The following is a 16,403-nucleotide window of genomic DNA, read 5'->3' as shown; positions in this document are numbered from 1 at the left end:
GATACACCTTATGTTCTACAAACCTCAGGCTGGACTATTTTCTCATGTATCATACCCTAACTATTGTTACCTTCTCTGTTTTGCTTTCATTGTTTTAACTTTTGTCAATTTAACTTTTAACATTAATCCTCGTATTTACTGTCATGTGTTTCATATTTCAACTAGTCATAGTTTAACATTTGTCTTGTAGGTGCTATCATATGTTATATATTGCTGTTTGATAAGTTGTATTTTGCTCAATTGATTTGTTGGCTGATGATGACGCGCAATTAGCATTGAAACTAGTACCAATCTTCTTTAAACGTTATGTGATACATATATTCACATCAATAAACACTCATGGTATTGAAAAGGTGGACCTTTAACATTTTCATTTTACTGTAATCCCAGTTCAATACGGAACAAAATGAAGTTTCTAACTTTCAATGCAACTGAGGTACCAATTATAGAAAATTAATTTAAACACCTGCAAGAGATCAAAGATGTAACTTTATAAAAAAATCACCGTATCTTTTATGATAATCTTAAGTTCCAACCAGCCAAGAAAGACAGGAAACCTATTACTGCAGGTACCCATTGTAATGACTTTGTATTGCATGTAAGTTCCTTAGTCCCATTTAAGAGTAATAAAGATTGCAATGCATTGTAAAATAAGACATATTCATCAACCTGTATTGAAACACAAACGAAATCCTCCTGTGTGCTACATAACAACAATGTAAAACCTCCTTTGTGGTGTTTCCATTATTATTATTATTATTATTATTATTATTATTATTATTATTATTATTATTGCCTTGGTGTAGGGATGTGGCGACCCCATCGCCCAGTGAGAAACCACTGCAATCAGCTACCCGAGTATTGGCGGGAAAACCATAACGTTCGCGGGGTATGGAGGAAATGCCTACTCCCAGTCCTGAACAACTAGGATGAAATAAGGCAAAAAGCCTTCTTCACAATTCATCTTTCATCACCCATCATTCACCATTCATCATCTTGCCAGATCACATCTCGCATTGTAAGCCCTGACTTCGGTCAGAAATGTATTGATCATTGATCAGACAATCAGCCTATTATGATTAGTCTTCTAATGAAATATCCACCGGTTTGGATACACACGATCATCAGATCCAAACAAAGACACCATTCGGATAGGTGGGGTGTCACATGGAAGACCAAGGCGAGTCGGAGCGCCTGCAACCCATTAAACAACATGGAGACCCATCCGATCAAGAGGAAACTTAAATTTAATATATCAGGACAGTTCTCATATTTCGCTACAGTGAACATAAATTCATTAATGAAAGTGGGCAAATTAAAACATCTCACAGACGTCTTAGATCAACATAAGATACTGATAACTGCTCTTCAAGAATTGCGTAATACAGATCAAGACCCCCTTGAGTCAGGGGGATATCGCCTATACAAGGGTCCCCCAGGTGAAAGAGTACTAAAGAGTTTTCCTCAGTTTGGAGTCAGCTTTTTGGTTCATACTAGTATCTTAGATTCAATTGAAGATTTTTCTTCCACCTCCCCCCAAACGGCATTGATGACAATCAAAGTAGAGAATAAAACGTACACATTGATAAACGTCCATGATCCAACGAATGAAAAAAACAGGACCAACAGGGAAGACACAGACAAATTTTGGGAAGAACTAGACCAACTATTATCATCCATTTCCGATAACCATATTAAAATCATGCTTGGCGATTTCAATGCTAAAATAGGCCGTGAGAAAAAGTTTCGTAATGTAGTAGGTAAGTGGCCAGCTCATCATCTAACTAACAGGAATGGTCAGAGATTGATAGATCTTTGTATTGATCATGGGCTACTTTTGAAAACCACACAATTCAAACGACGATCACATAAACTGATGTCTTGGAAGTGCCCTAATGTTAAATTAGGGGAGTTCCAAATTGATCATGTAGCTATGGATAAGAACTATCATAAGGAAATTTACAATGTGAGGGTCCTGCGTGGAGTGGACATAGATTCAGATCATTATTTGTCCAAAATTAAAATAAAATTAACTCCAAAAAAGAAACGCATTCTCTCCAAATGTAATAGGAAGAAAACATATGACCCTAGCTATCTCATTAATAATAAATTATATTATGAACAATCTAAAACCTATCTAAGTGATGATTTGGGAACAGTAATTAACAAGCTAAAAACCATTGCTGAGGAAAACACTCCCGTTAAAAAGAGGAAAAAACATGCTTGGTGGAATGAGGAGTGTGATGCAGCGACTCAACACCGACACAAGGTATGGTTGATTGATCAACAATGGAAAACAGAACAGTCACGCGAAGAACTTGTTACTGCTAGACGACATATGGCTAAAATCATCTGAAGGGTTAAGAAAAATTATCACACGGAGATGTTACACTCTATTGACGAAGCATTTACTCAACATAAGACAAGAGATTACTATAAAACATTTCGGCAATACCAAACTAATTATACTCCCCCAACACTCCTAATGAGAGATACTAATGGAAAACAGGCACATACTAATCAAGATAATGCGGAAATTTTAGCTAGATACTTTGAGAACTTACTTAACAGTGAGGAACCTTCAGAATATCTGCAATATGACACACATCCAAAAAATAGGATACCTTTAGAAAAGGTTACACCGCCCGTTTATAATGAAGTACGTGCAGCAATTGATTCCCTTAAAAATTATAAAGCACCGGGAGAGAACCAAATCGTCGCAGAGGTATGGAAGAATGCTAATGACCAAACCGTTCAGAATCTACATAAACATCTTATAGATATTTGGAATACTGCTACAATGCCTGAAGAGTGGAATATGGCAATAATTCAGCCATTGCATAAAAAGGGCGATAGATCTGATCCAAATAATTATCAGGGAGTATCATTATTGGATATTACATATAAGATTTTATCTAAGATTATCTATAACAGAATACAGGGACATCTTGACTGTGAACTAGGGGAATATCAAGGTGGATTTCGTCCAGGAAGAAGCTGCCCTGACCAAATCATCAGTTTAAAATGGATTATGAAACATCATAGATCTAGAAACAAAAATTTAGTTATTACGTTTGTTGATTTTCAAAAGGCGTATGATAGTATACATCGTGAATCACTGTTGAATATCCTTCAGGAATTTGGTCTACATTCCAAACTTATTAGCCTGATTGGTATGACTCTTAAGAATACTCAATCTGAAGTTAAATTCAGAAGTGAGTTATCTAAATCATTTGCAATTACAACAGGCCTCCGCCAGGGAGATGGACTTTCGCCATTATTGTTCAATTGTGTATTGGAAAAGGTCATGCGAGAGTGGACTAAGGTATGTCCTCCAAAAGTCAAAATTGGAAAAAATATCAAACCAAATTGCTTGGCATTCGAGATGATCTTGCGATACTGGCAAATGGTTTCGAAGAGGCTAAAGTTCAATTGGAAGAACTTGCAAATGTAGCGAAAAAAGTTGGATTGCAAATTTCGTATGATAAAACAAAAATAATGCCTACTTTCAGAACTTTAAATTCAGAGCTATTATTAAATAATAATAATAAACGAATTGAAATTGTAAGTACATTTAAATATTTGGGTGAAAATCTCACTTGGAATTGCAATGAAAAACCATCAATAGAGAGCAGAATATATAAACTGAAGCAGGCACAACGGATAACTTGGCCTACATACAAAAAGAAATGTCTTTCGATTAATGTTAAATTTAGGCATTATAACTTTGTTATTAAACCAGAAGCAACTTATGCTTGTGAAACATTATTTAAACTCAATACTAGATCAACAACAGAACGCTTACAACGAGTTGATCGAAGGATACTCAGGACGATCATAAACAAGAAACATCAGGTGGATGGACAGTGGAGATTGTTGCCGAATGAGGTTATCTATCGGGAAAGTGAGTCCATCACAGACACGATGAGAAAAAGAAGAATTGCCTTTTTTTTGTCATATATTTCGACTAAGTGATAACAGAGTTTTAAAACATTATTTAATAACTTTTGGAATAATAAATCAAAAAACAATTGGTTTAAAGAAGTCCAAAGTGATTTGGAGGAGTTGAATATTACCATGCAAACCATAGAAAACAGAGGCGAGAAAAGTATTTTGAAGAATAAATGCATCAGGCTTCCTCTGACCACTGTACAGAGGAAACAATATGTTATAACGGATGCGGAGAGGGCAGCCAGATCAACCAGACTCAAGACTTTTTGGGAGAAGAAAAGGAAGACAAATTTGTTGTAGTCTGATTTAAGTGCTCCAATGTGGGCGTAAACTCTGTAAATAAATTTCCTGTGCTGAAATCCTTGAAAAACCAAGCTTATGTACAATGATTACTTGGTTAAATGATTTAAAGATAAGACCTGTAGAACTAAACGAAGCACAGAGCTGGTTAGAGAGAGAGAATCCACTAGGGATAGCTGCCCTAGAACAAGGGGTACTGTACGGTAAGAGCTTCAAAGTGATAGTAATGAAATAGATGATTTTGGTGGAGTTTAGTAAAATCATAGAGACTTGCAGACTGAATGCTGAAAGACGTAAGTCTGTATGTGTGTATGTAATCTTGTACTGGGCCACTACCACCATTGCCACCCAAACCAGCAACATCTCATGATGTAGCCTATAAATCAAACTGTAGGTTCTGTATAACCTCACAAGTTTCTATTGAGTTTTTGTGTTTCAGGAAACTGGTGGATAACTGGGCCATCATCCAGAGTGAAGGGTTGAATGCTTTGTACAATTCAAAATCAGATTTATATAAGGATGAAGCTGAGAACTTGAAGGATTCTGGCCAGTGGAAGCAACTAGAGTTATTTGCTAGAGGTGAGTTTACAAAATTTGCCTACACTGTTGTCTCTCCTGTTTACCTGCAGCACAAGTCCAGAGTTTTTATTCACACAAAACAAGCTCATAGTTTTACGTGACCGTGCTGATTTTGTAATCGTAATTACTGGTCACCCAGTTTTTAGTGCAATCCAAACAGCAGGTATGTGACTTTTCATTTTAAGATCCCCCATGCTGTGGCTGGGATTCAAACCATAGCTGCCTTGGTGAGAAGCCAGTCATGTCGCCTTTTAATTTTTGATTGCCTATTAACAATCTATACACAGTAATATATAATACTTTTTTTTTACTTTATGAAATATAAAATTTCTCCTTGGACCAGCTGGTAAACTTTCCCGCTTGACACTAATTTACTTTGACATTTTCTAAAGCTTTCGTTATAAAAGTGTCAAAGTGTCATCAATCAATCAAGTCACCATTGGTCTACATTTTGGGCTATTGCCCAGGTGGTAGAATCCCTGTCAGTTGTTTACCTAGTCTTTTCTTAAATGATTTCAAAGAAGTTGGAAGTTTTTCAAACATATATTTTGGTAAATTATTCCAGTCCCTAATTCCTTTACCTATAAAAGAGTATTTGCCACAATTCTTCTTTCTAAATTCAGACTTTATCTTCATCTTAACTTATGTCTGATCTTTCCTACTTTCAGGACCTCCATTCAGGCTTATGCATTTCCTAATGTCATTCCATGCCATCACTCCACTGATAGCTCATAACGTACTGCTTTGTTGAGCAGCTTGTATCCTTACTCCCAAGTCTTCCCAGACCAATGTTTGAAAGATTTTCTTAAGATATAGCACGTGTTTTTGATTCAGGAAGTCAGATGGACAGTCGCTACTGACCGATACAAGTCCTTTGATAGGGTAGATCATGCGACAGTACTGACAAGATTTGTTGGACACTCTAGCGTCTTTTCATAGTGGTAAAGTAATTATTACTTGGCATAATAGGAAAATTTGGTATGTGAGTAATCTGGTTAGTGGAGTAAATCATTTGTTTAATGATATTTATTTTACATTCACTATTTTTCTTGATGTTTGATAGAATACTTACTGTAAGTTACGTAGGTTAGGTTTACTTTCTTTCATATTTGGGTTGTGGGAAATAGGAAATATTATTGCATTCTATTTTTCTTCTTTAAATATATATAGTTTTGTTAATAGGATAATTACAAACAGGTTATTGTACAGAGTTGTAACTTCTGCTGTTTCTACACTCAACATTCGTATAGGTACTAAACAAGATATTTCGCATAGCACTTTAAGATCCATTGCACCTATCCTGAAGGAAACAATTTCTTTAAATAAATGATACGATACTGGTAGCATTGTAAATAAAATAAAATAAAAATCTTTCAAGAGAACATACTGTATTTCACTGACAAGATTGTTAACAGTCTTTGCATTGTTGGTGATAATCAGTAAATCAGTTAGTCATCATTGATCTGCATTTAGGACTGTTGCCTAGATGGCAGATTCCTTATCAGTTGTTTATCTAATATTTTCTTAAATTATTTCAAAGAATTTTGAATTTTATTGAACATTTCCTTTCATTAATTATTCCAATTCCTAATTCCTCTTCCTACAAACAAACTTTTGCTATAGTTTGTCCCCTTGAATTTCAGCATTATCCACATACAGTATTATGTTCTTTCCTTCCTTTAACACATTGCAGACTGGGTGCCCTTCACCCCATGCACTGCCTTGTTTCTAACTACCTCCAAATTGGAGTGCATGCATTCAAATAAACAGTCAGAACTTCACTAACCTTTGAAGGACTACTATGTTTTGTTCTGGAGGCTTTCCTCAATAGTCCTAGTACTCTTTTCTGGTGTGATAATCCGACTAGCAGGTACCTCTGTGAAGGGGTACACAACATTGTTTGCACATATATCTTGTTTCACTGCGCTTACCCTTGCTTGAACACATATGACACACTCTAGTTGGGGTTTTCTTTGCCCCAGTTGCTGGAATTTTCTCAAGGATATGATGCCTTATTTGTCTGGATAGTCTGCTTGAAGGGTCCTGATTGGGGGTTCTCTTTATAGAGCCAGGAGGCAAGGAAGTTTGGGGATCCATGGCAGCTACACTTTCAGTCAACCATTCCCTAGCAACTCCCATCAGAAACTGCTTGTACCTCAATTTTCTTGGAAGATTTAGGAAACAGAACAGCCTAAAAGCATTGAATAAAGCACAGTTCAGTAATAGAATGCTACCCTCTTATTCCATTCTACTTGCATCTACTAGCCCAACCGTAATTTACTTGAATACTTCAATCATATATCATAACCTCAGAAAGTGAAGGTTTCTAACAGAACTCATTCTTAATTGATTACAGTTCTCATCTGAAAACATACGCTCAATTATCAATGTAGTATAACACTCCTCTTACGTGTATTCAGCTCTCTACATCCATTGAACAGCTTAATTAAGACTACCGATATCAACATTAATCATTTCATCCATATACTCTGTATATTATCATATGAAACACATATGGGATGTTTATCATGGGTAACTCCTGACATATATAACGTCATTTCGTGAATATGGTTATAATAAGATGGATTTGGCTTTACATTCACTAATCTATGTCAGATATGTCAACATTATACTTCTTTGCTCCCTCAATGAGATTTCCTTTCATTTCAGTACTGCCTATACAAGATTCAGTCCTAAGCTACACATATCTTGTATTAATTCTATTTCTTCTATGCCTTCCTAACATCAATTATCTTCGACGATTATTCATTTCCTTCAATACAACATGTAGCTTACTTATTTCAAGCGTAATCCTCTCTTAACGTATCCATTTCTTCTTAAATATCTCAATCTCTTCTCATAGACATATTTCCCTTGATGCAAAATACTTAAATATAGCTATCTCCACTACATTGTGTCGTAGGTACAACATCGTAACTGGTGTAAAACCTTCAATTATTATGTTTAATATATTTTAATTATAGTTTATTTAATGCTAAACTATCTTTTATTAAGCGTTAAACATGACTAGTATATGATTTCCCTGTAAATATGTAGTATAAAATTGTATAACCTCAAGTACGTATTGTGTATAAGTTAACCTCAAAATCTATAGAGTCGAAAGCGGTAGACTTATTGTACTATAATTTGGTATATATGAAGGGTTCTGGAAACTTACTGTAAGGTTTTATTATCCAGATACATGTAGAGACATTGCAAATGTTGTAGATATTTCCATGTACATTTGTAAATAAGGAGAGGAAAGTTCGAATACCCATTCGACTAGCTGGTCGATCGATGTTTCGAGTATGTTCCATTAGAGTGTTGTAAGAACTCTTCTAGAAGTCGATCATTCTAGATGGTTGATCGAGTAGTATAAATATCAAGCTGTCAGTCAGTGAAGTTAGTTCTTAGTTCTAAGTTTGCAGTTCTTAGTTCTTGGGACTCAGGCTAGTGATGGACTGGGCTCCGAGGTGGAGTATGAGTACTGGACTCAAGTGAGTCAGGCGGTGAATTCAAGAGAGAGTATGTTATAGTGCGTGCGTCAGTGTTGCTGATATCTGTACTTGTGAGAATCGACTTCAGAGTGCTCCGCTATTGAGTGTTGTATATAGTGTCATTTACTACTGTGTATAATTGTGTGTTGTGACATACAGTGTAAATAAAGTAATTTATACAAGGAAGTGAACGTGTTCTCGTGTGATATTTATTTACGTCAAATAAAATCGCAACGTAGAACGATAATTGGATCACATATTATCTCATCATGACGATATTTAACTTTCTAGTCTATCATAATATTCCTTCTTATTTCTCCAATGACAAAGAAAACACATATCTGCTGCATATCTCTACCTAACCATATCATTATGATTTCCAAATAAACATTAGGTTGCTCTATCCATTCATAATATCTACTTCTCAATAACTGATCTTTCCCTGTCGTAGTAAACTTTACCTATTAATAGTATCAGTGGCAAGATTCCCATGGCTGTTGCATTGTATTCTAATTTATACAATTTATACTCCAATTGTATGTATCGATTCTAACATAGCTTATTCGTGAGAGCTTGACTTTGAGGTTACATTTCACTGAATATATCAACACTACAGGTACATACCTTCGGTTCAAAGTTCCAAACATTGTTTTGCGTTAATTCAATTAAGAATTGTAATTTAGAAAAACTTAGCTTATCATTCTCCTGTCCAGGACGGTTCATGAACAATCCATTCTAGGGCTGCTGCGCTCGGCCGGTTGGAAACCAAAAATCAGCTGGTTTCACGTTCCGCATCAGGTGGACTGGATCCATCGTGTTGAGTACATCTCTAAGACTGCCCTCTGCACATCTAGTAGTACATTATACCGTTCTTCTTGCTTGAGCTCATGATAACTGAATACAAATATGAGATATGGGAATTCATATCGATATTTTTAATAAGTTGACAATATATAACTGCTTTTCTGTCTTTGATATTCAATGAAGACTGCTTTCAGTTATACTATATTAGCTTCAATACTGCTTCAGACTTTGTTTTTTAAATACATCGAGTTGAGCCTCTATAGACTGCGTGGTACCTAGCATACAACTTCATTTTAGTGTCTATGTCTTGTTCTTGTTCTGGCTTTGACTTCCTGCGAGTATCTTCTGAGCCCAGCGACGAGTACCTGTTCATGCTCTTCAGACAAAGGTCCTTTCCGTCTTCTGGAAGTTAATGCCATTTTGAAACCTTGATACTCATAGTTGTTCACCAATCTTCTGAATGGGTTTCTGTCATGAATTTCTTGGTCTGAAATACCAATCTGCCTCAGATCTTTTTCGCATTCCTGGAACCATCTCAGCCTTGTTGTCTTAGATTGAATAAAATTCCATATTCTCGTTGTTAGTCGATCATCAGTCATCCTAAAGAGATGTCCGTAAAATAACAGCTGTCTCTTCTTACTTGACGCTATGAGAGGTTCTGTCTTGCTGTACAAATCCTCATTTGGTCTCATTTGCCACTGTCCATCAACCCACCTATTAACAAGGATTTTCCTTAGTATCCTGCACTCTCCTTTTTCCAGCCGGTCAGCTTGACCTTTACTACTTAAGGTCAAAGTTTCAGACGCATATAATCCCTCTGGTTTTACAACTGTGTTATAGTGTCCCAACATGGCCCCTATACTCATAGACATTTTATTATAGATATTCTTTGTCATTTGGTATGCCGGGTCTAACTTCCTCATCCTGACATTGATTGCTTCCTTTTCTAATCCATTCTGCTGGATGACTTCACCAAGATATCTGAAATTCTTGACTCGACCAATTGTTCCAAGATTAGTGATCATCCATTCAGGTCCATCACAGATGTTTGTCATATATTTTGTCTTTGGAATAGAAATCTGGAGTCCTACCTTTTCAGCAACTTCTGACAGCCTATTGATCTTGTTGACTGCTGAATCTATGTTAGCAAAAATGGCCAGATCATCCGCAAAAGCCAGGCAGTCAACGTACACCCCTTTGTGCTTAGGACCAAGTCTGAACTGATCTTCCTTTGTTTCTTCTTGGTCTAACAACTTCCTCCACTCTCGAATGACTTTTTCCAAAACACAGTTGAAGAGGAGTGGGGATAGACCATCTTCCTGTCTGACACCCGTTCTGATTGTAAACGGTTCTGAGATCTCACCCATAAATTTTACTTTCGACACTGTGTTGGTTAGAGTTTGTTTGATCAAATTTTTTGATGTATCGTCCACTCCAAACTCTTCTAAAATATTCATTAATGACTCGCGGTCAGTGAAGTCATATGCTTTCTGAAAGTCAACAAACACAACAACGTAGCTGTGTCCTCCTGTCTTCTTGTACCTGATGATGCTCTTCAGGTTAAAGATCTGTTCTGGGCACAAACAGCTTTTTCTGAAGCCAGCCTGGTATTCCCCAATCTGTTGGTCAAGGTGAGCTTCTATTCTGTTCTGAACTGCTTTGGAGAAGATCTTATAGGGAACAGATACTGATGAGATGCCCCTATAGTTGTTGACATTCTTTTTATCACCTTTCTTGTGCAGAGGGTGGATTAGTGCTGACAGCCATTCATTTGGTATCATCTCAGTTCTTATCATCCCAGTTCTCCAGATATCTTCAAAAAGCTTGACTAGTACATCTAGAGTTTCATCATTTGCCAGCTTCAGTAGTTCTGCCACTATTGAATCTTCACCAGCTGCCTTATTATTCTTTAAGCTGTTTATAATCTATTTGATCTCCTCTTTAGAAGGAGGGGGTGAGTTGGGTAGTTTGTGGATCGGGTTGCACACAGGGAATCTTTCTTTTGGTTCATCACAATTAAGAAGGTTTTCAAAGTACCGAGACATGATCGTACAGTTTTTTTGTTGGTCAAGCCCAGCTTTCCATTTTCATCTCTAAAACAAAGGCTGGGGGCTTGGTACCCTCCCAAATTAGTCTTGAATGTTTGATAGAAGTCTCTGGAATTGTTTTTCCGGAAATCCTTCAGTCTCTATTTTAATTACAAAAGAGCTAGATTTTGATAATCTGCTAGTTTTGTCATGCTATTTTTCCTTATTCTTCTTCCTTTCTTGAATTTATCGTTTGAATTACGCTGGGCAATCTTGGTATTCTGCCAGTAACTGCTACTTCAGTTCTCGTATGATCACTTGCTTTGCTTATTAAGGTTTTCTCTTCTTTTATTGTGAGAACACTGCTTCTGTACTTAATTCTTCTATTTTTTTTCTGTTTTTTTTTTTTTTTTTGCCTGAAGGATACTTATTTATTTATTTTATTTTTTCTGCAATTAAACGCAATTGAGAAACGTATCCTCCATTTGCTTTTTCTAGTGAAGAATTATAATAATACAATTCCTTTTTTTTACAATCTGACGTGTATTTCTTTTCCTCCACTGACATAGCGATTATGCTCTTTTTTTTTCTGAGTTCTGCCCTATGGACTTCTGAATCATACTATTATTTGCGTTTGCTCTACATAAATTTCATTTTGTGTAACTTCATTCATTCAACTTGGCGACATTTTTTAACACTACGGAAAATGCAATGGCACAGTGTTTTATAGGATACCTTATGAGAATGTGAATTCTCCTCATAGTATTTGTCTGTTGAGCTACATATTGAAAGAAATCCTCACCAAACATAAGTCCTGCTACTTGTCCTGTGTTTCCAGATTAATTAGGCCATACCTTTATACTAGCAGCACCTTCAAAATCTTCTAGCTTAGGTTCACTGTTGTCCATAATGCAGTTGTCAGAAAACACTGCATTATTTACAATATTTCGAATATTTAAACCTGTAACACAATTATCAGACTCGTTTTGCACCATGTGAGTTCCACACCTTGAAGATACGGCTAGATCCTCATCACCACTTGAAACATTTCCGTTAGAAGATATTTCATCATCGAACTCTTCATCACTTCATCACTCATCATCACTTAGACATTCGGAGCCTGTACCAGCACACAATTCACGAATAATTTCATCCCTGTCTAAACACGTGCGATCGGTGGGCGCCGCCATCTTGCACACTGCATAGCTCTTAAACTTTGTAAACATGTTGTCAGGAAATGCAAAGAATAGCTATGATAAGAAAAATAATTGAAAAGAAATGCGACTATCGATTGTGTAGAACCATACATTACAGAGTTCTATCACCCTTGACGTCTAAATAGTTCTGATATATCTCAAAAGATAGCACTAAACTTCAGTCTGCTGCTAACACGAGATAACTCAAGACCGGTCCGCAACGCTCGGCCAGGCAAACACGAGTTTTCTCGGGACCGGTCCGCATTGTATTAAAAGCTCCACCACTCAAGCTTATTCATATACTAGCCAATGTACGCGTGCTTTGCAACGGTATTCTACATTGTATTCGAATATCGAAGTAAATAGTGTGCATGCAGTAAATAAGATTGTTTTAAAATTGCATGTCTCTTAGCGTTATCCGAGAAAGAGCATGGGGAGGTCCCCGTACGTTGTTTACAATGTAAGGTGTTTGTTATGGATTTGTGATATAACGGCAGGCTCACTTGCCTACTGCCATTCACAATCGAGTTGGGAAGTTTACATTATAATTGCAGGCCCCATTGCCTACTTCGCGGACAGAATCGATTTGGGGAGTTTTCGTTAAAATGGCAGCCCCCCTTTCCTACTTCCAGACAGATTACAGTTTTTATTATAATGGCAGGCAATTACCCTACTATCACTCGAAATTGAGTTGTGCAGTTATCATTGTAATGCCAGGCCCATTTTCCTACTTCCAGCCAGCTTACTGCCAGTCACACCAAGTTGGTGAGTTTCCATCAAAATAGCAGGCCACTATGCCTAATGCCAGTCACATTTTAGATGAGGACATTTGTTTATAACGGCGGGCACCCTTGCCTACTGCCAAACACAATCGGGTAGGGGAGTTTTAAACAAAACTGCATGCTCACTTGCCTTCTGCAAGTCAAATCAAGAAGTGAACTATTCATTACAATTGTAGGCCTCCCTTACTAATGACAATTACACAGGAGTTGGAGAAGGAACCCTTTCATACTGCCAGTCAAAGTCGGTGTGGGGAGTACTGATTACAATAGCAGACCCACCCTTTCTCGATCGCTAAAAATCGACATCAGTGAATATATATAGATCGACTTACGAAAGTATATGCGTGTTTACAATATTGAAGACCTTCATTTACAGATTAACTGCTACTAAACGTACATCATATCGACAAAGGATTATACCATAAGACACACCGGATTTAGTGGCCTAAATGGCTGGTCCTATGATATGTCATCTATTCTTGGGTCAGATTGAGTTAGAAACGTGGAACAGGGTAACGATTTTGTAAGATTATCTCACATTACATTACTTTTCGGATAATTATGTGACAGCTACATACATAGCATTTGGCTCACATATGGCTACTGGGTGGGCCAATTTTCGTGAAGAGTTTGATGATTCTGTATTTCATATAAGTAATCGAAAGTATGAATTATGCATGTGAAAATTCCAAATTGATTTAACATCGATTAATAGAGAAAAATCAAACGTAAAAGGGATACAGATACGGCAAAAAGTCATAAGACCAAGGTTGTAGATCATTCCAAATTGAACGGAGATTGTGCAATCTGTTATGTGATAGGAATTTCCGAAGGTCTGCACCATCATTAAAATTGCCTGCATATTTCGATATTCTTCGGGGATAAAAAGTGAAAAATTTAATGACCTTGGATGTTTTCCGTTCATTACAGGCTAAAACGTATAATTTTGTCAAATTTCAATTATCTTCTTTTTCTTCTGGCAGATTATGCCGCAATCTGAATTTTGGGCAAGGCGGGTTAAAATTAGGACTTTCAGGAAACTAAACCAAAAATTATGCAGATCGTCATTATTACCCCTTAAACGGAAAGCTGTACGAAAATTTCGCCAAAATAGTCGATGTAGAGGCACACAGTCGTTACGATTTGATTTATATAGATAAGGAATCTGCTCCATGTAAAACACCTTTTTGGCTATGTCCGCTTGACTTAACCTGCAAAACTGACATGATATCTCCCTTATTAATCCTCCTGACAAAAAAAATGCACGTGAAAAAAGGTTTTAGAGATGGAATTCCATCACGTTTGGTCGATTTCCAGTCAGGTTGGTCTTGTACTGTATATATTGTGGAAGAGCGAAATCACCATTTCGGTTCCCTATAAACCACCAGTCCATTCCGGGTACATGAAATGTTATTGACTTTTAAAACCTACCTTTGGACAGGTGGATGCTAAATATAAAGTTTGGTTCGAATGTCTTCAGTAGTTTTCAAGTTGTAAGGAATACGCTTTACACGCACCCGCTCGTGAGTTAAGTCCGATGGGACTTGTACAGAAAAACGGTCCGTTAATGATATCTCCCTTATTAATCCTCGTATCGAAATGATGCACATGAGAAAAAAGTTTAGAAATTAATTTCTACCAAGGCAGGTAGATTTAAATTAACGTTGGTTGTGTATATTTTGTGGAAGTGAAAAATCACTGTTTCGGTTTCGTATAAACCCCCAGTCAGTTCAGGGATTTAGAAACAACATTTGCCCTAAAACCTATCAAGGACAGGTGTATTTTAAATATGAGTCTTGGTGGAAATACATCCAGTAGTTTGTAGCACTCGCGTACATACGGCGTAATTAAGGAAGAAAATAATACAGTTAAGAAAGTTGAAAGTAATAGAAAATGGATTACCGGGCGAGTTGGCCGTGCGCGTAGAGGCGTACGGCTGTGAGCTTGCATCCGGGAGATCGTGGGTTCGAATCCCACTGTCGGCAGCCCTGAAGGTGGTTTTCCGTGGTTTCCCATTTTCACACCAGGCAAATGCTGGGGCTGTACCTTAATTAAGGCCACGGCCGCTTCCTTCCAACTTCTAGGCCCTTCCTATCCCATCGTCGCCATAAGACCTATCTGTGTCGGTGTGACGTAAAGCCCGTAGCAAAAGAAAATGGATTATAACTGAGGACAGCCGGATAACGACAAATATGTAAATGCCAAGTTAATGTATTGGAAAATCAAATGCCCCTCAATAAATTATGCTAGTGTGAGTTATGGATATAATAAAGCGGTAACAGAGGAGAAATTTAGGTCCAGTGATTCCTAGGTAAACAAATAATAATAATAAGATGACTAATGGTGTTATTACTTAATCTATTCGAGGGCGGTTATAACATCCAACGATATTCCGCCAATATCCCGCATATAGGCCGACTGACGCCTCTCTTGCCTTCTACCCAAGGAACAACCACGAATTTAAAAGCATGATGAGGAAAATGGCAATACGTTACTTCCCTGCTGGCATGCAGTCAGAGACGTTGCCATGGTAACCTGTAGGTTCGTTGTCGGTCTGTCGGTCACTCAGTGCAGAGCATGATACCAGCGGAAAATTGTAAATTTCTCCGTCATGTGAAGAGTAAGGTAAATTATGAACATAACGAAAGTTGTTTATAATGAAGAGACGTTTCACGTACGGTAAACGAAGTTTACAGAAAATCAATAGTATTCCTATAAACCCCCATCTATTCAAAGATTTTAAAATGATATGCATATTGAAACCTTTCCCGGGATGAGTATACTCTAAATATGAAGTTTGGTTGAGATCCATCCAGCCGTTTCGACGTGATGGTGGAAAAACCATTCTGGTTTTCCTATAAACCCCCCGTCTATTCAAAGATTTTTAAATGATATGCATATCGAAACATTCCCCGGAATGAGTATACTCTAAATATGAAGCTTGGTTGAGATCTATCCAGCCGTTTCGACGTGATGGTGGAAAAACCATTCTGGTTTTCCTATAAACCCCCCCGTGTATTCAAAGATTTTAAAATGATACGCATATCGAAACCTTCCCCGGGATGAGTATACTCTAAATATGAAGTTTGGTTGAGATCTATCCAGCCGTTTCAACGTGATGGTGGAACAGACAAACAGACAGACAAACAAACAGACACGAAACGTAAAAACCACCGATTCGGTCTTGAGTTGACCTAAAACGGATAAATATCTGAAAAATTGGCAAAACAAAAGAAATTACAGACAGCGGACGCCCTACAATTTTAT

The 16,403-nt window shown here is 37.2% G+C and overlaps 1 protein-coding gene across 9 annotated transcripts in view; it reads left to right on the top strand.

The window, feature by feature from the left end:
* Asph (Aspartyl beta-hydroxylase) overlaps positions 1-16,403 on the top strand; it is a 294,582-nt gene that overhangs the window by 262,580 nt on the left and 15,599 nt on the right. For all 9 annotated transcript variants that reach the window (XR_011018630.1, XM_068228879.1, XM_068228881.1 and 6 more), the window contains one exon: positions 4,691-4,830. Coding sequence is in view for 8 of the 9 variants with exons in the window: in XM_068228879.1 (XP_068084980.1) it covers positions 4,691-4,830 (140 nt within the window). In the remaining variant the exon portion in view is untranslated. The remainder of the gene's footprint in view (positions 1-4,690; positions 4,831-16,403) is intronic.

The sequence above is a fragment of the Anabrus simplex genome, chromosome 8 (assembly GCF_040414725.1).
Source record: "Anabrus simplex isolate iqAnaSimp1 chromosome 8, ASM4041472v1, whole genome shotgun sequence".
Taxonomy (NCBI): domain Eukaryota; kingdom Metazoa; phylum Arthropoda; class Insecta; order Orthoptera; family Tettigoniidae; genus Anabrus; species Anabrus simplex.
Note: the sequence above shows the minus strand (reverse complement) of the source record. Positions and strands in the feature narration are given on the sequence as shown.